A 27,932-nucleotide genomic window follows, 5' to 3' on the forward strand; every position below is an offset into this window, starting at 1 on the left:
CTTTTTCTGGAGTTTTGTTCTGTTCTTTCATTTGGGCCATATTTCTTTGTCTCCTCATTTTGGCAGCCTTCTTGCATTTGTTTCTATGTACTAGATAGGGCTACTTTGACTCCCTGTCTTAGTAGCGTGGCCTACTGTAGAAAAGCACACTTGTAAGTTGGATGGGGCAGAGCCTTAGGTAATCACCAGGGTGGGGCAACCCATGTGAACCAGGTTTATGGAGTTTCAGATATGGTGCCTCCACTTCATGGCTCTGTGTAGGGAGGGTTCAGAAAGAGGCCTATGGCCTCTGCCTGGCCTCTGGAGTTTTGTCCAGGAAGAAGCTGTCCCCCAACTCTCACCCTGATGCCAGACACCAGTATGCCACTGGTGCCCTTGTAGCTCCTTCCCCAGTGCTGGAGCCCCGAGGGAGTGAGTCTGAGTAAGACCTAAGTCTATTGCAGGCTCTTGAAGAGGCAATGCCTGAGAATTCTGCAATTTCTTCCACTGCCCCCATTGCCATTGATTTTCACAGCTAGAAGTTATGGGAACTTATCTTCCTAGCACTGAAACCCTGGGCTGGGTGGCCTGGTGTGGGGTTGGGATCCCTCACTCCTGAGGTATCTCCTGATTTCTATCCACCACATGTGGGAATAGGGCTGTATGTTCCACATCTCCATGTCTCCACACCTCCTACCTGTCTGGATAATTATGATTCTTTAATCCCTTGGTTGTCAGACTTCCAGACAACTCAATTTTCTGACAGTTCTGGGTAATATTTATTTGTAGTTTAGTTGTGATTTTTGCTGTGGTTGTGCAGGAGGCTGAGTCATGTTTACCTATGCCTCCATCTTGACTTCCAAATGCACACTTTTCAAGCTGTTAGTTATTGTAACAGAATTAGAATAATTAAATCTCCCTTTAACCATTGATAACTGTCAGTACTTTAAAACAGTCACTACATACATTTCATTTCTACCCCCTGAATACCTGTTCCTCATGCAATAAATTTCATTTAACAATGGCACAGGAGACCACTCAATTACCAAAGTCTGGCACTTTTTTTTCTTTTTCTTTTTTCCCTTTTTTCTTTCTTTCTTTTTTTCTTTCAAAGTCTATTTGGGGACTTTACAATAATTTCTTTTTCTCAGCAGGATTCATTTTGCTCACTCTAAACATTCTGTTTTTCACTAAATTCTCTAAATCATACTTGTTTTATGTGTTAAATATCTCCAGAACTTTCTTATCCACTAAGACTTTATTAATTCTGGCCTAAATTATCCTTTTCAGATTTTTTATTTCTTTAGTCATTTTTCATCTTCACTTCTACGACCATCACCACTTATTTCCCATGTACTTCTTATTCCTCTGGGTGGGGGGCGGTCATCTAACACAAAAATCTTTTTGTGAAATGTCCCTATTGCTTACAAGATAAACACAAACTTCTTGATAAAATCCTATGAAGGATTCACAGGCTGGCACCTCATTCCTTTGTGCACTCATCACTCATCTCCATATCCTTTGCTCCAGCCTTGCCTAGTTACCTGTAACTCTATGACGTGTCATACCTATTCATGGCTCCATGACTTTGTGTGCTCAGTGATGCCCAGCATACAGGATGAAATTTGCTGGACTCCTGTTCTGAAAGATTCTCAAAGCTATGCTAGGAAGTAAAATCATCTCATTTATCCCACCTATGCTTGAGAAATAATCTCACATCTGCTTTTTGAAATTCAGACCCTATTTTAAAGAAACAAATACAAATGAGCTCCACTTATGTTCTAGGCACTGTATCAGTATATGGTGGGAAAGAGGAGGAAAATCTAGTCTCCTTCCCTCAAAGAAGCCACATCCTATTAAGAAATATAACAATATTTATAACAAATTGTAACACAAAGCAAAAAAACATGTGTAAAGAGCAATTTATAAAGAAGGCTGTGGAAGTTCAAGGGATAAGTGCAGAATATTGTACCTTCTAATAAATATTACTTCTTTGAATCCTGGGTCTTGCAACTACTAAATAATTTGAAAATTGATACATAAATGTTGAATATTTGTTAAATATGTAAATATTTACATATGAATTTACAATATCATATATACCACATGTATTACATACATAGTATATTTATGGCATATATCATGTATATTTATGATATATTATAAATATATTACATTGAGTTTTCATCATAATAATTTATTTAAGAAGTGTAATAGAGACTTTATTAGGAGATAGACTCTACCTAACATTGCTCAACTTGCAAGAGATAAAGGGAAATTAGCAAGAATTTAATTACCATTTGAGCAGATTTTTATATATAAAGGCTAAAAATAAACTATTATAAAAGTAAAAAATATTGTTCTCATGAGTACTTCCTGAGGAAGCTACTAAATGAGTTCTTTCAGGCAACTGAAATGACTGGAGAAATATCGTTATAAGAATTGGTGTGGTGGGCATAACTTTAGAATTGATGGTTGCAGGAAAAAGTGTCATGTGTTATCCAGTTTGATACAACAAAGTTTCAAATGATTCAGAGACAATAATGAGAACATACAAAATTTAAAGTGAATTTTTATTGCTTCATAGCTATTAACTAGAAATCAAAGAATTTTGCAACAGTTTCTTGGGGACATACAGAAGAAAAAGAAAAGATTGCCAAGTATATTACCAACTAAATTTAATGAGTCTTTTACAAAAAAAATAAAAGACAAAAAGTGAAAAGAGATAAAACCAATATTTATATTTTAATATAAAACCAAGGTTTTATATTAAAATTACTATAAAAATAACCATAAGAATAAAAATTCCTCTGTTAAAAAAGAAAGCACAATAAAATAGAACACAGTGAAAAACTTTATATAAAGACATATATATATAAATACTACTTTTAAAACATAATAAGTCCAAAAGTATTGATTGTATAAATAAGTGTAGATGTATGTAACTTACCTGTTATTCTAACAGGTTATTTCAAATTGACTCACAAAGAAAAATTTAACACTTTTCTGTGTGTGAGACACAACTAAAAATAAGAAGATTTTAAAGGGTTGACAATAAAGAATGGACAAATTTTGCAGGGAAAGGGAATAAAAATAAAAAAGTGTACAAAATATATTTCAAAGAGAAGCCACAGGGAATGTTAGGAAATAGAAAGATATTAATGATAGGTTACTTTGCCTCATCTTTAAAAATCCAAGGCAAATTATCTATTGAAAATTTATAGAAGACATATAACATAATTCATAAAACAGAACTTAATAATCTGTTTTGAACTATGAAATTCAATACAGAAAATATAATTTTTTCTCAAGTGCATACGGAATGTTTACAAACATTTATCTGAGGTAATAAATATCCTCAAAAAATTCAAAAACCAGATGTATCACAAAAGTAGTCACTAACAGAAATGCAATAAAAATAGAATTTCATAGTAAAACCAAACTACAAGAAGGCAGTTTTACCTGAGTACAAACCATGTCATTAAATAAGCTGTTAGGTCAAAGAGGAATGCAGAATAATTTACATACTTTATTGAAAATAGTAATAATGGCAATGCAATATGATGGGACAGATAAAAAATCAGATAAAAGTTACCATTTTAGTAATAAAAATAAAGTTAATACTATAAAGCAAAAATTGAAACAGAACAGCAAAGCCAGGAAAAGCAGGGGGCGGGGGGGGAAATGCTGAATAATGATAAAAGCTGAAATCTAAAAGTCTGTAAAGCAAAACAGAATATAATAAATAAATGCTAAGCTGTTTTTTAAATAACAAATGGACAAGCTATTAGCTAGCCTAATTAAGAAAAGTTAGACAACAAATTCATAAAATTAGAAATGATAAGACAGAAATAACCATGATAAACCATCAAAACAGAAGAACTTTCAAAAAAGAATAGGACCCCTTTGCTCAACTGAAGACCTAGAAAATAATAGGTAACTTTTAGAAAAATATAATTTACAAGCACTGACTCCCCCCAAAAGACAAAAACGTTTAATTACCATGAAAAATTCTTTTTGGTCTGGGGGAAAGCACCAGATCTAGATATTTACACAGGAGCATTTTACTAAAATTTATCAGATAATTTCAATATTATTTTAAGTTTTAGAACATAATAAAAAAGTAAACTTTCCAAGTTTATTTCCTGAAATATAATACAGACCCCCAATTAAAACTATTACATTTTAAATAGAAAGCTTTAGACTTTTCTCATAGATTAACATCAATGCGCTAATTCATATATAAGATGTTAGCAAATGGAATACCACAACACTTTAAAAACATAACATGTCTCAACCAGAGGGTTTTCTTCCAAGAAAGTAAGTATGATTCAATACCAGGAATTCCTTTCATGTAATCCATCATATTAAGAGAATAATAGAGAAAAAGCCTATGATTATATCCATAGATGTTAGAAAAAGTATTTGATGAAGTCTGACATTTACTCATATTTTTAAAAAGGTAAACAAAGTAAGAAGTGACAAATACTTTCTTAACATGGTGTGTGTGTGTGTGTGTGTGTGTGTGTGTGTGTGTATCTCGGCTCAAAAGTCTGTATTTTACTCAATGGTGAAATATACTAGAAGTTTTACTAAAATGAGGAACAAAAAGAAATGCTCATTATTTACATTACATTTTAGAAATGCATTTAGATGATAAAAATATAAAAATTACAAAAGTAAGAAGTAGTTGCATTTATTTACAAATGACAAGTTGGAAAACCAAGATAATAGAAAAACTAAAATGACAAAACTCTTTGGATACAAAGAACTCCATAAGAATATGAAGCTAATAGCCCTTCTATGTACAAACAGAAATCAGGTGGAAGATAGAATGGACCTCATTTACAATAGCATAAAGAAGGGAAAATACCTATACATAAAGCTAACAAAGAATGTCCAAACAACATATAAGAAAAACTATAAAAATAATGCTAATGTAGAAAAGTAGATTTGAACAAATGGAGATACATATTATGATCTGGGATCAGACTCAAAAATAGAAAGACATCATTTATACAATGGAATACTACGCAGCAGAAAAAAAGAAGAAACTCCCACCCTTTACTACAGCATGGTTGGAATTGGAGAGTATTATGTAAAGTGAGATAAACCAGGCAATGAAAGACAAATGCCATATGATCTCACCTATAGTGGAACCTAATCAACAAAATAAATAAGCAAGCAAAACATAACCAGAGACATTGAAATAAAGACCAAACTGACAGTAACCAGAGGGGAGGGGCAAAGAGGATAATGGGAAAGAAGGGGAAGGGTCATCAAGGAACATGTATCAAGGACCCATTGACAAAGCCAAGGGGAAGGTAAAATTGAGGGTGGAAGGTGGGAGGTGAGGATGCATGTCGCAGGGGAGGTTAGTGAGGGGAAATGGGGATCACTATAGTTGAATAACAATAAAAAAAGAAAAAAATAGATATTCGTTCTTCCTAAATTACAAACAACATGATTCCAATAAAATATAACATTTTTTGAGCTAAAGAAGTTATTATAAAGGTCATCGATAAATGGAAATGAGTGTAGCCAAGAAAACCCTTTAAAAAAAGACAGAATAGCCCTACCAAATATTTTTAAATATTTTATTTTCCCTCATTTATAATACATGTTATCAGCCCATGAATAAACCAAAACAAAGCAATAAATAAACTCAGTTATATACGTATCATTAAAAGTAGGCTCTAGAGGAAAACATTGGTGAAGTTCTATACAGAGAAATAGGTAAATTCTTCCAAATTGTGATACAAATTTCAAAAAAAATTTCAGAAAAAATAAATTTCATTTTTAGAAGCTTCCATGGCAAATAATAACATAAAAGAAAATAAAGAGAAAAAGAAATAAATTGGAAAAATCTTTGAAACTCATATAAAAGGTTAAATGTTAATTCATATCTTTAATATATGAAGAACTTTTAAAATAGAGGAGAAAAAGGACAAAGCTATTAAAAATGAAGTAAAAAAATAGTTTATGGGAAAAAGAAATGCAAATGGCTCAAGCACTGAGCAAGATGCCAACCATTCTCAGAATGAGAAAAAAGGCATATTAAACTTTACTGATATGCTGATTTTTGTAGGTTAAAATGGCAAAACTTCATAAAAAAAGGAAAAATAATTAGTGGGGCTGTGAGGAAAAGACATTCCCATATGTTGCTGATTAGAATACAAAATGGAACCCAGATGGAGGTATGGCAATATCCAGCAATATTAGATATATGATTGTCACTCAGCCCAGCAGTCCCACTTCTAAAAATCTCACAGGCAAAAACAGTAAAAAAATATTGTGTATAAGCTATTCATTTTAGAATTATCTGTAACAACAAAATACATGAATCTATAGGGAATTGTTTGAATCAACTATGACACAAAAATGAAGCCTTACTATCAGCTATAAAAAAGAATGAGGGCTATCTCTGTATACTACTATACAGTAAGATTTATGACATTGGTAGTAATGGCAAAATGCATACACTTGACTGTGGTATGTCACTATTAAAAGTGGCAATACAAGTACAAAAATACTTAGATTAGAAAAGTAAAAGGATAAATATAAAATATTTTAATGGTTAACTATAATAAAAGATAGAAACAGTTTAAAAGGATCAAAAGTAAAAGCTAGACTTATTTGAATACACTTTGTATTGTCTTTGGAACCATTTAAATATTCTACATATGACATAACAAAAAATATTAACATTTTATACCTAAGTAATAAAAATAACTAAAACAACACAATGTATTCTAGTTGAAGGTATTGCTGCACAATGAAGATTTATTGCAAGTGGTGAAATAAAATACTTTGACTGTATATCCCTAGTGAAATATATGAGGGGAAAAAAGTAGGTGAAACAAACCTTAAAATTATTTTTGAGAAATTATATTGGTGGTAGTACTATGGGTCTTGCTATCTAAGATGCCTGATTGTGTTTTGTAAGAAAATCAAGTAAGCATTTTTTAAAAGATTTTATTTATTTATTTTTGGAGAAAAGGGAAGCGAGGGAGACAGAGAGGGATAGAAGCATCAATGTGTGGTTGTCTCTCATGTGTCCCCTACTGGGGACCTAGCCGTCAACCCAGGCATGACTGGAAATCGAACCAGTGACCCTTTGTTTCACATGCCCATGCTCAATCCAGTGAGTGACACCAGCCAGGGTTTTTGATATTCTAATTTTGTCATTTCTGGAGCTAATAAGAACTGGGATACACAACATGGAATAAAAATGACAGTTGATGTTTTACTCTTTCAGATTAAATTTTAAGGGCATCTCCTGCAAAAGTTTTCTTAAGGATTCATATTTTATGCAGGTATTCCTGTTCTTGGTCTTAAAACAAATGGTAAATTTTTGTATATTATAAAACAGTGAGAGATAAGAAATAACTATTGCATAAAATATTTCTATATACATCTTTAAATTTTAATAGAAAAATAATTTTAGATTTCTTTCAAAATATAATGGTAACGCAAAGTTTAGGATTAAATTTTTTATTATCTGTTAAAAGACATTTCAGCATTATTTAAATATATATAATAAAATCACATGACTAAAATAAAATATTTCACATATCTAGTAGGAAGTACAGTTTAGAGCTTTGCAATTGTTTTATAAAAAGGAGATTCATAAAAATTATAGTAATTTTGCTTGGGAAAGCTGGACCCAAGGTTATTTGCTGCTCTATTGTCACATCACACAAGATCGTTTTGATCATTTAGTCTAGAAAGCTTTACTTCTTTATTTATTTTTTAATTTCTAACAAAGCCAGGAATTTTCTTGTTACCTTAATATGAATGAATGTACAAAACCCTTTCTCTGTTGCTTATAAACATCCGTGACTTTCATGCACCTGCCATCAGTCTTTCTCTTTCTCCAGCATGCATTTCCTGTCTTCCCACATTCACCAGAAGAAGGTGATGGTCTCAGATCCAGTTGCCATATTGTAACTCTAGAGATCTCATCCATCACTAAATCCAGAGATTCATAAGCTTTTCTGATGTGTGTCATGGACCACTTTGGAACTTGGTGAAACCTATGGAACTCTATGAATCCCTTATAGAATATTATTTTTAACTGGATAAAATTGATAAGAGTTCAAAGATTACCAATATATAAAAACAGAATTATTAACATATTTTAAAATTGATTATAATATAACAATATATGCTTCTTTATTAACATGAAATAATAAGATCTAAAAGATGGGTCTAAAAAATAACTATAATTTCAAGTAATGTTGAACTAGAAAACAATTTCAAACTATCTACAATGACTACAATGTGATCTAAATGTACATGTGATTTTTATTAGTGGCAAAGAGCTAGGTATTACTAACACTATTGTGATTTGTTCTGTACATTCATAATTGAAGCAAATGTTATATTTCAATTCGGGGGTAATTAAACTAAAGATATAATATTTTCTCATTCACACTTATGGACGCCTGAATTATAATGGTACATGACTCCAGATTTTAAAACTCTGAGTTTCAAGCATATGAAACACATTATTTTATTTTCAATTATTATGAAATAATCAGAAAAGAAGAAAATTTTGAACTCTGCTTTTGATAAGCTACACAAGAGATGATATGGAAGAAGGAATGGAAATTTGGGGGAAAATAAAAATGAAAACAAACATAAAAGGTTAATCAGGGCATACATAGCCTATGTCACATCATATTAAAATGAAGCAAAAAGCAATTTATTGGAAGGCGCTGCAGCTGATTAATTGTGTTTTTTGTGTGTGTTTTTTGTTTTATATTATATGTATTGACACTAGCTTTGATTTCAGATGGATGTGCAAATTAATTCTCAGAGCGAACCAACTCAGCTATACTTTGAAGTCCAAAACATTGTCTTCATTCACTTCATTTGATTAAAACCTGAAAGTAAATGAATGGTTAGCTCATTTAAACAAATTAAAAAAGCAGCTATGATGATATTTCTGGCAATATTATCTGGATGACCATTTAATATTAAAAGATATCAATGATTTGCCTGAAAATTTTCTATAGGATGGTTTCCCTCAGTCCTTCACACAATAGTAAAAATACCTTACAAAGCAATAACAATAATACTCTATATTTGAATTTCATTAGTATAAACATTTTACAACTGTTATTGCTTTAATTCTCTCATTAATATTTTGAGATCAGCAAAGTAGATAATGTCACCTTGTCAATTAGTGTTCCTAGAGGAAACAGGCAGTCTAGTTGAAATAGAATAATTTGAGAGGGTTTATTCACAGCAAGACTATTTGCAAAAAAAGAAAAAAAATGGGTGCAGACAAATGTTAATGAGTCACACAATGTTGTGGGGCCCCAGTCTGAAGAGTCAGATGCCCTGAGCAGATCAGTGACCTGCAGTCAGAGGGAAGTGATCTTGCAAAGAGGGAGCCAGGTGGAATTTATTCTGATCTCACCTTCATTTCCTCTCTCCTTTTAGTCTTCCCAGCCAAGGCCACCATTTACCTGCCCCAAGCCAAAGCCAGAAAGCACAGGAACTTTTCTGTGATGCAGAGAGGTTGCCTTCCCAGACTGAAGGCAGGGTGAGAAAAAGCCGAACAGGGATCTGGAGAGCTGATAGAAGATGCCCAGCACAAATACACACATTCTGTAGACTCAGGTCAATAAACACTTTGCTTCATAACATTGTTATTATAACCACTAAATTGAGAGAGGAGGACTCATTCAGACAAAATCAGAACACAGTTTTAAACCCCACCCACAGGCATTCAAATCCATTCAGTAGTCACTGTTTTCTGCCTGTTTCTTGCATACAAACAAAAGCAGGTACCATGTAACTCTATTGGTCACACTGAAATTATACATATCTCTTTGGTCCCTTTTGTTAGAAAAGCAACCATATTTCAGTAATTAAAATAATCATTCTTATGTCTTAGCCCAAATCACAAATGTTATGAAGGTTTCTCCTTTTCAAACGGGAGAGCTGCAGTTGGAAGGGGCTGCAGTCAGTTTACCCTTCCATCCCAGTGAGCTAGCTGCATCTGTACTCTCCCGTGTTGGGGATGGGATGCAGAGAGGTAAAGAAAAGTCCTACTTGACTGATACTACCATGACCTTTAGTGCTCTCTGGCTTCAGGAAATGTGCAAAGCTGACTCCTTATCATGGAATGTTTTTGCAGGATCATTGCATAACCCTATTGGAAATGCTGATATAAATTAGTAAATGTCCTTGCCCCCAGGCATGCTTCTCTTTCAGCAGGGCAATTTTGCTTCTCATCATCATCCTACCCTGTAAAATCATTTGTCACCACCACCAGCATCCTTCTGAAGTTGCCTTATGCATAACCCCTGGCAGAAAGCCCTTGGGGAAGGTTCTTTTTATCATTAACCTAGGTCAACTCTTCCCACAGGCTTGCTTGACATCAGCTCCACAGAAAACCCACATCCATGACTCTGGTCACTGAAAGTGAGCTGTTCTTTTTCATGTATCCATCTCCTCACTCTGGCAGCCAGCCAGTTCTCACAGCTTCTTGCCTTTTAGATCTCATAGACTTCGTTCTCTTGGGTCTGCTTTGCTTCAGCAGGTATGTATACGAAGCTCTCTGAATAGTTTTCTTAAAGACCTTCCTCTATATGAAAAAGGAAAGGAAATGCTGGTGTTTTCTAACAACTTATTCCAGAGAAATTTTCTTTCTTTACCTATTCAATACCAATCCTTTTATGGGATTAAAGCTAGAAAAAAAACAGTTTGTAGCAACATCCTTTGTAAATACTGTGTAAGTCTAGCACTTTACTTTGGAATGCAAGAGGAAATAATACCTTTTTTTTCCCCTCAGTATTTTTGAGTCACACTCAAAACTGAGATAACCAAACGGAGGTAGAAAGAATCCAACTTTAACATTTTGGTATAGTTTTTATTTAATCTCTACAATAACCTAGAAAAATATTACCTCATCTTATTGGTATGTTTTGAGAGATAAAATTATTTCCCTAACTAGAATGTCAGGTTGCTTAATTCTAATTCCAATGGCTTACAGTTAAGTGAGCTGCTCTGATAAAGAAATTAAAGTTCTGTGTGAATAAGGCACTTATCCAAGTCCAGAAACTGTGAGGTTCATGAGAGCGTATGCATCAAATAAATAGTTTGGGAAAAACTGTACTAATAATATATGAGTTTTGATCCTAAGCCAGACATGAAGTTCAGACAGAAGTTGAGAATAGCAGGTCTAGCTTAACTTTGTCAATTATGATTGCCCTTCTTGACAACAGCCCCTAAGAGTAAAGGCAAATGTCCTAACATATCATTTTCCTTTCTAATTCATTGTGAAGCAATGCCACAGACCAAGGCCAACCTAGGTACCTCATAATGTTTGCTATTTCTTTCCAGTTCTTATTTGGTAATACCCAAAGGGAGTAGTTCAGAATGGGCCCCATTTCAAAGTAACAAATACAGAAAAAGGATTCCAAGTGTGGTGCCCTATTTCCATGCTTCCTTCCTCCTCCTCACTGGCTGCACCATAGAAAATGCACTTCGGGAAAACCATCTCGGGCTATTTTTCGCAGTGCAGCCCTTGCAAGCCTCTCTGCACACCACCCCAGAATGAGAAAGTCCCTTTGCTTTTTCTCCCTACCCTGATTTATATATGAAGTCTCTAAACTTTCCCCTAAAAAGGATAATACTTGATTCTATATACAGACTCTGAAATGTGAGTTATCTACTTCCCCTCACCCAACACCACCCCACCCCCCCCAACAAAAAAATTCCAGAAGACCTTTTTGTGTAAATCTATTTCCTGGACAGAAGTTCCAAAAATTTCATTAGACCCTCAAAGAGGTTTATGAGCCAAGCAAACAAAGATTTCTTCTGCCCTCACCTACAGTTCTACAGCAGTTTTCAGGTTAACCAGACCTGGGTTATTTTACACTAAGCCCTTTCAATCTCATTGTTTGATTCCCATGCCCATGGTTTGCTTCAGAATGCCTGTGCGCATGGCCCATTCCTCAGAATGAAACTCTAGAAGCTGATGTCATGCCTAGTCAGCACCACCATCATTCACTTAATAGAATCTCTTTAAAATTGAATTACCAGTTTTGAGATAGAAGTCCCAACATCATAAGTCAACTTCCTCCTTATCAAGGAGTACTTCCTTTCCTCATTCTAAACGTGTCCCATTTATTAAGTCTTATATTTCCCAGCGTCATATTTCCATGTAAAGGAGCTTCAGTTCGGGAAAGACTGAACCCTGCCCCACCTTCTTATTCCCTCTTCCCAGAGGAGAAGTGCTCACATATCTGATAGGCCAGTTTGGAAAGAGCAGTTGAACTTGTCCAGCTCGTCCTCTTTCTTCCTGTTTTATCGGATAACTATGAATACTTTTGTAAGTCTGTCTAATCCAGGGGAGGAAATGTAAGGAAGTCCTTTTAAATGCAGGTTAAAGTCATATTCTACACTCAGCTTGATCAAAATAACATTTTGATTTCTATGCAGTGATCATTCTCTCTGATCAAAGGATAATATATACTGGCCCCTACAAACTACATCATCACTCAGACTTAATGCAGTCTGTCCTTCATCCCAACATTCTGGAACTTGAATTTAAACATGCCTCTGTGGGATGATTTCCTTTTTCATTCTTTTTTTTTTTTTTAAGAACAGGGTTGTTGTTTTAGTTGTTTTTTTTTTTTTAATTACATTTATTTATTTTTAGAGAGAGGGGAAGGGAAGGAGAAAGAGAGGGAGAGAAACATCAATATGTGGTTGCCTCTCACAAGGTCCCCACTGGGGACCAGTCCCACAACCCAGGCATGTGCCCTGACCAGGAATTGAACTGGTAACCCTTGATTCACAGCCTGTGCTCAATCCACTGAGCCACACCAGCCAGGGCTCCTTTTTCATTCTTTATAGGGCCATGCTGAGTCCTTTTCAGTCTGTCCTCACACATCTGTCCTTCCAAGAGCATATATTCTGACTTCTGATAGTCATTTCTTAATACTATAATTTTAAATTAGGACAATCAAAATTGCAGGATTCAGGGGTCACCATTTGTTTTATTGTTTCCACATGTTCCATAAGATTTTCCTGGAACCCCCAAGTGGCTGCAATCTCTTCTCCTGTGGAATCCCAGAGCACTTTGAATGTCACTGTGTTAAATATCTACCGCTGCACAAACAAGTTGACCAGAAATTAGGAGCCTAAGATAGTAATAAGCACTTAATGTCCTCACACAGTTTCTGTGTATCAGAAATCCATTTAAAAACTTGCTGGGTGCTTCTGGCTCAGGGTCTCTCCACCGTGACAGTGAAAATGTTGGCCAAGGCTGTGGGTGTCTGCAGGCTGTACCTGAGCTGAGGATATCCATTTCCAGAATGGCCCGCTCACGGCTCACAGCAGAAAGTCTCAGTCCCTCACTAGCTTTTGGCAGGAGGCCTTAATTCACTGCCAGGGAAACCTCTCCATAGGACTGTGAAAGTGTTTTTAGGAAACGACAGCTGGCTTCCCCTAGAGTGACTGATCCAACAAAGCAAGACAGAAGCTGTGATATATTTTATTACTTAGTCTTGGAAGTCACACATCCTCATTTCCACAATTTACTACTGGTTACAGAGATCATCCCTGTTTAAATGTGAAAGGAGACTGCATTAAGGTAAAAGTATTATAGCTTGGCTACTATACTTATCTAAGATTTATAGAATAATAATTTAATTTCATATTTTACTAATCTAAATTACTAAACTATTTAAAAGAACATTCTTCATTATCATTACCATATTCTCTCCTTTTGCATATACGTCACTATCAATGAAGCTGTATGTCTTTCTTAAAAAGGGGCAAGCATTATATTACCCTGTTAAGATGTACCAGCAAAACATACTATTTGTTTTAGGGTACACTCTCCACACCCTAATTTCTTTCCTTGAAACTCAAAATTATGAGCAAGATAAATAAAAGTTGGCATGTCTCCAACCATTGGGAAAAAAAAGTGTTCAAGTTCACATGAAACACTTATTAAAATTAATAAAGTTCCTAACCACAAATAATCCTTAATATTTTTTGCTCTAGCCTTCTCCCCCTCACCGTCTCCCCCACCCCACAATAGCTGTCAGCCTGCTCTCCATCTATGAGTCTATCTTTATTTTGCTCATTAGCTCAGTTTGTTCCTTAGATTCCACGTATGTGTGAAGTCATATGGTATTTGTCTTTCTTTGAGTGGCTTATTTAACTTTGTATAATGTTCGCCAGGTCCACCCATGCTATCACAAAGGGTAAAATTTCCTCCTTTTTTATGACCCAGTAGTATTCCACCAGGTAAAAGGCAAAAGATTTATATGATTTGAAGAGAAACCAGAGTATTGTATTCCACTGTGTAAATGTTCCATGCTTGTTTTATCTACTCATCTACTGATAGACCCTTGGACTGCTTCCAAATTTTGTTGAAGTAAATAACACCACAATGAATATAGGCATATTTATATTCTTCCAAATTAGTGTTGCAGGTTTCTTTGGATAAATCCCCAGAAGTGAAATCTCTGGGTCATAAGGCAGTTCATTTTTTATTTTTCTGAGGTATCTCCATACTGCTTTCCACAGTGACTGCACCAACCTGTACTTCCAACAACAGTGTAAAGATGTTCCCCTTTCTTATTTTTAAAGGTTTAATTTACTTACTTTTAGAGAGAGGGGAGAAGAGGGAGAAAGAAAGGGAGAGAAACATCAATGTGTGGTTGCCTCTTGAGTGCCCCTATTGGGGTCCTGGTCAGCAAGCTAGGCATGTGCCCTGACTAGTAATCCTTTGGTTCACAGGTGGACACTCAATCCACTGAGCCTCACCAGCCAGGGGAGGGTTCCTCCTTCTCCACACCCTCTCCAGCACTTATTTGTTGATTTATTGATAATAGCCATTCTGACAGGTGTGAGATGTTATCTCAGTGTGTTTTCAATTTGCATTTCTTTGATGATTAGTGATGTTGAATAATCCTTTCATATGTGTACTGGCCATCTGTATGTTCTGTTTGAAGAGGTATCTATTCAGGTCCTTTGCCTGTTTTTTAATTGATTGTTTGCTTTTTTGGTGTTGAGTTTTATAAGTTTTTTATAAATTTTGGATATTAACCCCTTATCATTTGTATCATTGGCAAATATGTTCTCCCATACTGTGGGTTGTCTTTTTATTTTGTTAATTATTTCCTTTGCTGTGCAAAAGCTTTTTAGTTTGATGTAGTCCCATTTATTTTTTTTGTGTGTCCTTTGCCTAAGAAGATATATCAGAAAAAATATCACTATAATCAAAGTCTGAGATTTTGCCACCTGTGTTTTCATCTATTTTTATAGTGTCAGGTCTAACATTTAAGTCTTTAATCCATTTTGAATTTAATCTTGTGTGTAGCATAAGAAGGGTCTACTTTTATTTTTTTAACATTATCTATTCAATTTTCCCATTACCATTTAGTGAACAAACTATCTTTACCCCATTATATGTGCTGGCTTCCTCTTTTGAATATTAATTGACTATAAACATGTGGGTTTGTTTCTGAGCTCTCTATTCTGTGCCACTGCTTGATGTGTCTGTTTTTATGCCAGTGCCATGCTGTTTCAATTACAATGGCCTTACAGTATAGTTTGATATTAGCTAGCATGATTCCTCCAATTTTGTTCTTTCTTAAGATTGCTGTTGCTATTGGGGATCTTTTATAGTTCCATATAAATTTTTAAAATATTTGGTCTGGTTCTGTAAAATATGTCATTGGTAATTTGAGAATAATTACTTTGTGTCTATAGATTGCTTTGAGTGGTATGGACATTTTAATAATGTTAATTCCTCCTATCCATGAACACAGTGCTCCCACTTATTTGTATCTTCTTCAGTTTCCTCCTTCAATGTCTTGTAATTTTCTGAGTAGAGGTCTTTTACATCCTTTGTTAGATTTATTCCTAGGTATTTTATTCTTTCTGAAGCGACTGTGAATGGGATTGTTTTCTTAATTTCCCTTTCTGATAGTTCATTATTGGCAAATAAAAATGAAACTGATTTCTGGATATTAATTTTGTATCCTACTACTTTACTGAATTATTTATCAGTTCTAGTGATTCATGCTGGGATCTCTGGTATTCTCTATGCATAGTATCATGTCATCTGCAAATAAAGACAGTTTTACTTCTTCCTTTCCAAGTTGGATGCCTTTCATTTCTTCTTGTCTGATTGCTATGGCTAGGACTTCCAATACTGTGTTTAATAAGAGAGGTGAAAGCACACATCCCTGTATTGCTCCCAATCTTAGAAGGAATGCTTATAGTTCCTGAGTATGATGCTGACAGCGGGTTTGTCAAGGTATGTTCCCTCTATTACCACTTTGCTGAGAGTTTTTATCATAAATCTATGCTGGAGCCTTAAAATTTTCAAAGGCTTGTTTATTGTATCGATTTACATATTCTCACATCATGATGCAATTAAATAAAAGAAAGCATAACCAGAAGGGAAGATATGATCCTTAACCAATTTCTTTAGAATAGCATTATCTGGACACAAAAACCATACATAGAGAGAACAAGAAAACTATAGTACAACTTTATTAATAACTATAGATACAAATCCCTACCAAAAGAATTAGTAGAACAATTTCAGTAATATATCAGAAAGATCATGTACTATTATAATGTTGGGTTTAACACAAAAATAGAGTATAGGGTGACTTGCTTTTTAGAAAGTCACTAACTTTAACAAATTAAAGAAATAAAGCTATATTATTTGAATAGATTCAGGAAAAGCATTCAATAATATTAAACATTGACTAATGATCAAAATCACCAATAAACTAATAATAAAACAGAATGTTTTTAAACACAATAGTGATAAAGTTGAGGTGCTGGGTGACCAAAGGGAAGAGACTAAGCCAAAACAAAAAACAACAACTCATAGAGACTAACAACAATATGGTGGCTACAAGAGAGAAAGGGAGCATGAGGGGAGGTAAAAAGTAAAGGAGAGAATAAATGGTGATGGAAGGAGGCTTGACTTCAGTTGGTGAACACACAATACATTATACAGATGACTATGTAATATTACTAACCAATCACACTGGTAAATTAAAAATAAGTATAAAATAAAAAAATAAAATTGAAACAGCATTAAAGATTTTCATGAAAAACACAATTAAGAAGACTAACCACACATGGGAAAGTATATTTGTGTATAACTGGCAGTCTAACATTCACAGTTTATAAACCCTCCTAAAATTAATATTTAAAAGAAATACAAAACAATAAAGGAACAGCAACGGATTTGAACAGGCACTTCCAAAAGAAAAAATTCAAGTGGTCATTAAACAAATAAAAAGGAGCACAACTTCATATTGAGCAAAGACAAAGCAAAACCACAGTGAGATATGATTAGAGAAGCACGAAACTGGAAAAATCCACAGTAAAAGGGTTGACATATATTTGAAACATTAAGAATGCTTTTACACTACTCTTGGACATGTACATTGGTACAGCTTTGGAAAAGTCTAGTACTATTTAGTAAAATTCTGTATAGGCATAGCCAGTACTTCTACTAAAAAATATACTATAAAGAAATCCTTAAGTGGGCACTACAGGTATGTATAGCAACATTTTCAGCTGAACATTATATAACAATAATAACAAAAAATACCTCAAACTTTTATTCACCATGGAATTCATAAATAAACTAGTATATATTCATACAGTAAAATACACAGTTAAAGCAACAGCAGCTCTGCATGTCAACATAGACTAATCTCAAAACATAATATTTACTGAAAGAAGTAAAGAAGACTTCTAAATGCACACCTTATAAATTAAATATTGGAACAATCGTAACTGCAGAGTTTTGAAAAATACCTGTGGATTATAAGGAAAATCAAAGGAATTATTAAGCCAAAATTCAGTCTACAGTTTACTTCTGGAAGTTTAAATACAATTTTTATAACTTGTTTTTGGATACAAAACATTTTTAGTAATTGAATTATCAAAGAATATAAATGTTTAAAAATCATATTTGGAACAGGAAGACTATATTTTAGTGTGAACTTTAAAGTTGTATTTAAAATAAACAGTCCATTCTCTTCTATTAGTTTGGTGGATATTCTTTTTCCTTACATTACTTTCAGAATATTTTTAGAATGGAAAACATGGATTGGGTTAAATGGATAAACTATATACATTCATATATATATATATATATGAGTTTGTGTGTGTGTATATATATATACATACACATATATAACATGTCATACCATTATTTTGTCACAAGAGGGACTACATAGTCAGAAGTACAGTTTTCTCTTTTGGTCTTAAGAATATTTCTCTGTCTTAACGTTTATGTTTTACACTGTGTATTCTTGTCAGTTTATTATGTTATAGAGTGTAATATTGCTATATGTATATTTCATATCAACAAAAATTTTAAGACAAATACTATCTTAAAATAGTTTGCCATTTTAATTCTTAATGGATAGAAGACTGTTCAGAGACTGTTTAACTTGTTGAGCTATGGTTTTTTTTGGTTTATCTCCTTTATGGCAATAATTGTTTTCCTTTTTCTGTTAGTGCTTAACACTTCAAATATTGAATGGATTTTTTATATCTGTTTTGTTTATTTTTCTTACTTGATTTCAAGATATATGTAAGCATTTGCAACCAATCCAAAACTGGATGACTCAAACTAATTATGGATCTATTGCTAAAACAAAAGCATTCATGACCTAGATTTCTGTCCACTTGGCCAGTAGTTCTCAATCCCTGCTCTGAGGATCCTAAGTGTTCCTGGAAACTCATCCAGAGTCACAGTATTTGGGGAAGGTGGGGCACTCCTTTACCGAGACAATTTTTTGCTTAACTTCTTAGATATTGCTCTCTTTTATAAAGCTTTTATTTGTAGACATAGTAAGCTTCAAAGAGTTTGAAGTCACTAGACTAGACCACAGGATAGTAAAATCAGTTAAAGTGTATAAAATATTTTCCCATGTGTTACTTCATTAGCTTGTTTCAAGTAAAATGTGAGCTCTACTAGCAAATACACATCTTCTTCACCACTGTACCCAGTACAGAGGACAAATTACACATGGTTATGCATAAAACAATTAAAATAATGAACACGTGTGTTAAGTGAATAAACAACTCCGGAAGATAGGCAGGGCAGGTATTACTTGGTTTTTATCAAAAAGGGAAGAGAAGCTCAGAAGGACAACAGATTTATACACATAATCCAAGATTACCACATCCTGATTCCTAATACTTTTGGGATCAAATCTGGGAAAAGAAGAGAAGGAAAGAACAGGGGACAGGGAAAGAATGAAAGAAAAAGAGAATTTATTTTGCTTTTGCCTACCCCACAACTGCCTCTCACATACTTGAGCAAAAAAGGATTAACTGTAGTAAAGAAAGAAAAATGTTATTTTCATTTATTTTACCTTCATTTTTGAACAAAAAGATTGACAGTGTGGAATAATAAATGTTATGTTCTAATTAACAATGGTGCGTGGGGCCATCATACTTCTCTTTCGTACAGTAAAAAAATTCTTTTTCATGGCACCCTGTTGCGCGTGGGTCACCGGCCAGCAGTGACCATGGAACGCTGTGGATGGCTCGACGATAAACACGCGAGAAAAAACATGCACAGAGACAAACTAGTTTCTGTGGAGAAGTAGGGACGAAATGGCCACCCCCCCTAGTGGGGAGCGCGCTGATTTACCGTCCATACCTGCTTTTATTGGGCTCATGCTACATAATAACTCAGGTAAAATACAATACTCATTAGGGGAAGTAAGGAACTATAGAAAACAAAGAACTCTGCCCGTCTATTGAGTTGGGGGTCAAAGAGCTGTAAGATTGAGGAACAAACTAACTTCCTCCTAAGACCCTTCTCATTCAACTGAGAGCATTCTAAACAAAGAAGGTTTCACAGTAATTTACATGTTCTTTCTTAGGCCTGATCACCCCAGGAAATCCGCACTTCCCAGTACCGAGCTGTACTACCCTGTCATTGTTTCAGGCTTAGGTGGAGCACGGGAACTAAGGCCACCGAGAGATAAGGAGATTTTCTTCCAGACGCTGAGAACTCAGACTTTGTCAAAGCCGAGGAGTGAGGGTCCATCACCCCCCTTTTGCTGCAGCCCCCCCAAGTCCTTCTTTTGGGGGGCCTCCCAAAGTGATCGTGCCTGGCTTGGGTCATTCCCCCGTGGGGAATCTTACCCGTCTTTGGCTAACCGACCAAGCTTTTTTGGGGTTCAGCAGCAGAAGCAGCATTCCTGCCAGGAAGATAAGCTTTTATCTCCTTGCCGGCTCACGGTTCCAAGGGCGTTCCCTTAGCTTTAGCCTAGGCGGGGGTTTCAGCCTCTGATACCAGTCAGGGCGGTTCCCAACAGCACCCCCCATTTTACAGGAGCTTTGGGCAGTGAGCACGTGTCTGAAGTGCTGTTCTTTCCTCCAGGTGCCATTGCCTTCCTCTTCTCCGGGGTCCTTTAACCATCTGGAAGGGGCTGGTTTCTCACTTCCTCTTTCTGTTGGTCTGGGACTCCCCTGAGCACTCTAGTCGATCCTGAGGTGGCTCCTGTATTATCCTTCCCTGGAGTTAGGATGGTGGTAGTCAGTGAAGGAAGGTAAGGGTTCAAGGAATAAAAATCACACCAGGTTTTGTTTTGTTTTTTACATATCAACCACATTACACTTAGACATCAACCTTAAACCATATAGACATATGTATTCTTTTTTTATTTCTATGATATTAAATTTCCACAAACCTCTGCACTTAAAACAGCACAAACTATTATTGTGTAGGCCAGAAGTCCGGTATATCCTCACCTGTCACTGTATATCACTCTAGAAAACTTTTTTCAGTCTTCTTTTCAATTAGGTGCAATCACACGATTGATTGCCAGATTGATTGTCAGCCAATGAGTGGCTCCTAAAACTCCCCCTGCATGCATCTCTGTGCTCTCTCTTTGGCCTTGTTTGCCTGTAGGATACAGAACAGTTGAGAGGTCGTGCTCTTTCTTGGAATTTACTTCCTGCTCATTCAGGCCATCAGCAGATTTCAATTTCTTTCAGTTACAGGACTAACGTCCCTGTTTTCTTTTAAGAACTCAGTGGCCGCAGCATTCCTTGATTCCTGACTCTTTCCTCTGTCGTCCTGGGCAACAGTGGTGGGTTCAGTCCTCAGACTGCACTCTCTGGTCTACTCTTCTTCAGTCAGTTTCCACTTTTAAAGACTCCAGTGACTAGACTAGACCCACCCAGAAAATCCAGGATAACTTTTCATCTCCTTAGTTTTTAGTAACCCTATCTGCAATGTCTTTTTACCTAGGTAAAGGGATATATTAAAGATTCTGTGAATTATGACATGGGCATCCCTTGAGGAATCGTTATTGTGACTAACACAAAGAAAACAAATGCTAAAGAGTCTACAAATTTACTTATGTGAATGAAAATAAGAAAATATAGAAAGACATTTTTCTCTTTCTCAACAGTCATCATTTATAATTACATCGAAAGACCTAAAGCACAACTGATATGCATAGCTTCTTGTAACTCTTGGCCATTACTTTTATGCTCATTTCCAGATAACATGTTTTATATTAGATTATCAAGTTAAAAAATACATAGTTATTTAATATCAAGAAATCCAGAAGTGCAATAAATAGGCACCAGAAGGTGTGTCTTTCGGAAATCTGAAGAATGAAGGCAGGGGTATGGATAGGTTAAGGATAAGCACTAAATTTTTTTTCAGATTCCCCCCCACACCAAACTTCTTTAGGAGACAGTCACATAAGATCATACATACGATGTTACCACTTGCATTGACTAACAAAGCTAAAGGCCAGCCTAAAAAGGAAGATGCATGTGAATCAGCAGAAAAGAAGGCTAAATTAAGAACATCAAAAACCAAAAAATCACATATAACATGGCCCTGTTCCTGCAATATCATTTGAGAGTAACGTCCATATCAGGTTCAATGCCGACTTTTATCCCTGTTGTGCACACAGCACTAAGCACAGTGACTGGCATATAGAAAGTATTAAGTAAATAGTAGTTACCTTCAAATTAATTGTTTTGATTAGAGTTAAGCAATGTTTATAGAATTTTCTGTGTAAGATGCAGTCATAAAAATCAGTCATGTTTTCATTGTTCTCTATAATTTTAAAAGATTTAAAATAAAGTATTTACCAAATAGTGACACGTGGAACATTGGTAAGACCTGGTAGGTAAGGTAAACACTTTGTATCAAGAAAAACGAGAGAATTTTTTCTCTACTATTTACATTAAATCATTACCAATCTGATGGTACTTAATTATAGGTTTTTGAGTAAAGACTTATTTCTGACTTAATGAGCCCCCCAAAGTATTCTTTACATAGGTGCATAGTAAATGACAATAGGAAAAAAATCTTAGGTATCGTGGTTTTCATTCATGTTTAGTGTTGAAATCATGTGGAATATATTGATAATGTAATGCAAGTGGTTAGGAAAAAGCTAAAGCTATTGAAAAAGTTCTGCAACAAATCTTGTTTAACTCTTTAAACTTTTGAAAATCAAGTTGTCCTGTGAGGTACTGACCCTTCATCTCTGAGATTTTCAAGTAACAAGCTGTATCATTGTTAGTCCAACAATTGAAGCAGAGTTCTGACATTCGGTAGGAGAATAACTTCTAAGACTCCCATGTCAAAAGTGTTTTCTGACAATGTTCTGTTTCTTGATCTGGGTACTTATTGCACTTGTAATCTTATGTCTAATATTGTTCACTTATAATATGTGCTCTTTTTAGCACATCTATTATTTCAATAAAAAATCTAACAAATCTGTAAGTCAATTACTTTTAACTGTGAGACAGGCCAGTTGTTTACATAGGCTTCTTACCTTTCTATACCCATCTCTATCTTTATTAAGTGAACATAAAACTTCTCTTAACTCCAAGTCAGTGAACATCATTCGCTCAAAGTTCTGAGACCTTTCCTGTTAGAATTTCAATTTGATAGTCCTACATGATGGTAATAACAAATCAGCTTAAAATGTTTCTTCTTTTCAAAGAACTAATTTATAGAATATACAAACTATGAGGCCCTCCTATGGGAGATTTTAAATTTTATTTCAATAATCAAGTTATTTTTTCCCAAACAATATTTGACAGAGACCATATGAGAAATGTAGACCATCACATACAAAGCTTATCTAGATAAAATCTCCCAGAAGAACTGGTCTGAGGCAGAAGCTGGGGAAAACCACTGACCTAGTGCAATCTTCCTCAATTAACAGAAAATACACCAAAATCTGGAGATGGAAAGGGCCTCACCCAAACTGAACACTTAGAAAGCTGGTATGCTGATAAGACCTAACTTTTCATCTGGGCTGTTTGATTTTGGATAATTTATTTAATTTCTCCAAGCCTCAGCTTCTTCAGATGTAGAAAGGAGGTAGAAATACCTACTTCCATGATGTCAAAACAGTAAGAGGCAGTGTCTGGCACAGACTGGGTGTTGATGAAAGGTAACTATCATGGTTAGTCCAACTCTGAAGGAAAAGCACCCAACTCTGCATAAAATAAAAGAGCAAAAGTTACAAATGGTAACTTAGACTCTAGCTTAAAAGTGTTCTCCTTGGTTTGTTTCAGGAAAGCAGTAGATCATCCAAAAAGGCGATTTGGTACCCCCATGGATCGGATTGGTGGAAATCGGCTTTCAAACTCCAGAGGCTAATTGTTTCCAATCGTAAGTACAATTTGAATATGTAACAATACATGCAAGCTTTTGATTACTATTCCACAATGGACCAATTGATCCATCTTAGTTTATAAATCCCTCTTTTGATTTCCTAGCTTATAAGTTCACATTTTCAAACCTGTCCATACTCAGTTAAGTATATTGATGCTAAACAATTTAAATGATGCTACAGAATTAAGAGAATGTCCTTCACTATGAAAAATTATTTAGGTATTGTCACAGACTCCTATATAATTATTGAATATTAATATGCAAACAAAGGTTAAAATTCTAGTTAGCATAATAAATTACCTTCACAAGTATACATAATAAGTACCAATCCTTCTATGATAAAGACACATTCTAGTGACATACACCATTTTATTGCAAATAACATCATCGGAATTATGATAACACAGAACAGAGGAGAGAGAGTGGTGTGGCAGAAAGAGTACTAGCCATGGAATCAGAGCACCTAATCCAAATCCTGGTTCTATCATTCATTCATTATCTTGTTTCCACTAAGATAATTTACTTCTCTATAGCTTGAAAATCTAGATAATAGCACAGTGGGGTTGTGAAAGTTAAATTAGATGCTAGAAGGTATTGGACATATAATACATGCATATGGTAACGGCTTATAAAACAGTTCTGAAAATTTACTTTGTGCTGGACCCTATACTTAGTGCTAAACATGCATTGCTTCATTTAGTCATCTTGTTCCATAGGTACTATTACTATCTCCAATATCTCGAGTAGTAGTACAATAAAAGGGACAAAATGCCAGCCAGGGAGATCAGGCTTTCTGGGTTAAATTCCAGGCCATCGAATCCCAGGTCATCAGTTAGATGTGAGACCTTGTTTAAATTCTGAAACCCTCCTCCATAAAGTGAGAATTACAATAATTTCTAATACATTAATTGTCCTGAGGACAAAATGAGTTGATATACATTAACCACTTAAAATAGTGCCTGACATGTATTAAGTAATAATCATTAGTTATTAGTATACAAATAAGTGGAAAGCTTAACTATATTAACTCACAATGCCACATAGCTAGTAAGTGATACAAGTAGAATTCAAATCCAGAAAGCTTAAATCCTTAACTTTATTTTAAACAATGTATTTAATCATACATAGTATATGTTTTAAACACTAAATGTGCATTAAATATAAAATCTAATCGAGGAATTTTGTGACGTGAGAGCTTAGAGAGGGTGCACCTTCCCTCCCAAAATAGATGAGACAGCCTGGAACTGCTCTGACTACTGCAAGTTGTAGAAGAGAAAACTCTGCTGTTTGCTCTTCTCAAGAAAATCCTCAGATCAATGATGCAGAGGCCCAAGAAGCATTGCATTAGCCCTGACCTAATTTAAATCATGCTATTGTTTTTCTCATCAAACGTTCTAAACCACAATAAGTCAGTATTTTACCTCAACTTTCTTGCTTTCAGAATGACTAAGTTAAAATATTTTTATGGGGTCACCAATCAATGAAATTATTATGAAGTTACTGTATGTTTTCATAAATACACGAGGACTTAGTGAATATTGCCAAGAACACTACCTTCTGAGCAGCACCATCTTCCAACCTCATATTCAACTTTGTATTTAGTAATGTACAAAGTATGGTCACTCTTCAAGGGTTGTTAAAATCCACCACATCATATGTGAGAAGGAACTAATTGTTACTAAAAATCAAGTAACTCCTTGAAATCAGAGCCACAATCTTCTAGTTTCTTGATATATTGAGAATGTTATGACACTTGGGATTTAAATAACCAAGTTTGATTGGTTTCCACATGTACCCTATCACCTTAGCCACCCTTGGTCTTTACCCATTTTAGTATTTCTGAGCTCGACCAAAACAGATTATATGATAATAAAAAATCATACAAGGAATTAATTTTTATATAAATTTTTACGTGAAGTTTTAGGCTGTAAAAACTCCAGATAGCTACTAAACTATGAAAACAGGTGTTTACAGAATCACTGTTGGGTAAAATTCGAATTACTATATTATGTCCTTCACTTAACAGACTTTGTGGGGTGTCATGACAACCACTGTCTTTATTAGTAAAATCTTGAGACAGTAATAACATGCAAAATAAGCTCAGAAAAGAGCTGAACATCATATATGTTCTTTCTGTTTTGTCAATCATCGTGGGTTCAGCTGCTCAACCATTACATTTCAATTCTTCGTTTCCTGCCACTCTCACCAAGCTCCCTCAGATATTTTTTGACTTCCTCATGTGAAGTTTCATGTTTTATAGCTCATGGATAATAAAAGACATGAAATATATATTGCTAATTTCCATTCAACTTTTTTTTCCATTCTACTTCCTTTTGTCACAATTTTCTTTTGGATTCAATAGGAGATGTATGTATCTTCTAATAGATAACTTAAGAGTCATTATAATAATCTCTAATGACTTAGTCGTGAAATTAAGTCATTAGAGATTCAAGAACATAAATCCAATTTTAAACCATTTTTTTTCTTTTTAGCGAAACAGTATAGAGGGACTGTGGGAGGAAATTGATCTACTGCAATTTTAAAGACACTTAGAGCAAGACCCAGAAGCAGGTCTCTGGCCTTCTAGGCCAGCATTCTCTTTATGACCCATAAGGTCTTGGGGGCACTAAATTGTCGTTGCTATTTTGATGTCACTGGTTACACATTTCTAAAACAAACAGAAACACTATCTCAGACTTTGTGAAAATCTTGGCTTCACTTATGTGAGTGAAGATGTATACCCTTTGAGAGCAGGTTTATTTGTGGGTTTTCACCTTCTGGGTTTCACTGTAAGTGTTCACACTAAAAGTGAAACTAGTACTAATCATGGAATTTTGCTTCATTAGAGGTCAAGTCTAGAAACAGCTGATGTGTGTTATTTAGTTTTCAGGAAAAAAAAATGCTGATCTCTTCCCTGATATGTGTTTTAGAAAGGACAATAACCTAATATTTACACAACATTCTCCTCAAATCATTAATCTATTGGAATCAAGATTTGAAAGTTTAATAGGCCTCAGTTCTAAGTAACTCAAATTCGAAGAGGTATTTTGTCTTGGGCTCGTAAATTCTATAGATGAAAATAACAAGTTCTAGGTCATTGCCATTGAAATCAGGATGCTACTTGATGAAATTTCATAGAAATATCACCATTAATTGTGCTACCCTTGGTTGCCACATGCATTAAGACTTTTAATAATGCGAGGCACATGTTGCTATATTATACTGGCAATTTTTGTTTTAGAACAACATCAATATGTCATCATTCAAATAAATTAACATACCTCAAATAACAAATATCATGTTATAATGCCACTATTTGCTTGGATTCTTAACACAGAGCAAAATGTACTACAAATATCAACATGTTATCATAACAATAAAGAGAAGGTAGTAGCCAGATTTTCTTACCTTTCTTTTGTTTGTCTTGGAAGCATCCTTTGAACCAAGATTAAAATCTCAAAAGGAATAGATTATAGCAGGTACCCAACTAAAGGAAGGGTGGCTTGAAAGCAAGTGCCTAGCTTATATATTAAAAATGCTCTTTTTTAATGCATTTGATCAGAAATTATCATTTTTCATATTGTTTTTTGCAGTAAAAAATATGCCACATAAGTAAAAACCATAGTGTAACATCAAGAAAGTAGATTTTTAGCTTTTCTCAACTGCCGTTGATGGATTTCCCCTATCTACAGAGTCCTCCTTAGCTTTAACCATTTCAACTTTCATTTTTACAGATGTGACTTCCTTGGGTGAAATGTCACAGAAACATGGAAGATGCTTCCTTTAATCATCTTTAATGATTAAACTTTAAAGGAACTGGCCTTCTGCGAATTCTTTCCGAAGCTTGAACTTAGGTCCATCACATCATGGTATTGTTACAGCTTCAAGAAAATTTTGCAGATCATTTCAATGCATGGATATTTTTAAAATACATTTTAGTTGTTCAGGAATGGTTACTTGGCTCCAAACCTTACTTTTTTAAAGAAGCAATCAAAAAACACAATGCAGTGAAATGCTTTCTATATGCAGTTACCTTTTACATTTATGCAGTTGAAGAATAACTGAAGACTAATTTGTTTCTGTAAAATGTAGGCGCAATCTCTTCATTATTGGGGAACAAGGAAAAAGACAATGCTGTGTGTTTCTCTTAAATGCTTTCACTTCTTTCTTATCCTTTGTCTGTGGGCCACTTGGGTAATAATTATGAAATTAGACTTCTTATATTCAAATTTCAGTTATTTTCAATTAAAAAAACACTCATCCC

The 27,932-nt window shown here is 34.7% G+C and overlaps 1 protein-coding gene across 3 annotated transcripts in view; it reads left to right on the forward strand.

Annotated features, from left to right (window-relative positions):
- Positions 1 to 27,488, forward strand: part of OSTN (osteocrin) — a 62,286-nt gene extending 34,798 nt beyond the window's left edge. For all 3 annotated transcript variants that reach the window (XM_045851412.1, XM_045851414.1, XM_045851411.1), the window contains 2 exons: positions 23,569 to 23,665; positions 27,403 to 27,488. In XM_045851412.1, the coding sequence (XP_045707368.1) occupies positions 23,569 to 23,653 (85 nt within the window). In that variant the 3' untranslated portion in view covers positions 23,654 to 23,665; positions 27,403 to 27,488. The remainder of the gene's footprint in view (positions 1 to 23,568; positions 23,666 to 27,402) is intronic.
- The last annotated feature ends 444 nt before the right edge of the window (positions 27,489 to 27,932 follow it).

This window comes from Phyllostomus hastatus, unplaced genomic scaffold (assembly GCF_019186645.2).
Source record: "Phyllostomus hastatus isolate PE091 unplaced genomic scaffold, TTU_PhHast_1.1 phas_contig_86, whole genome shotgun sequence".
NCBI classification, from domain to species: Eukaryota; Metazoa; Chordata; class Mammalia; order Chiroptera; family Phyllostomidae; genus Phyllostomus; species Phyllostomus hastatus.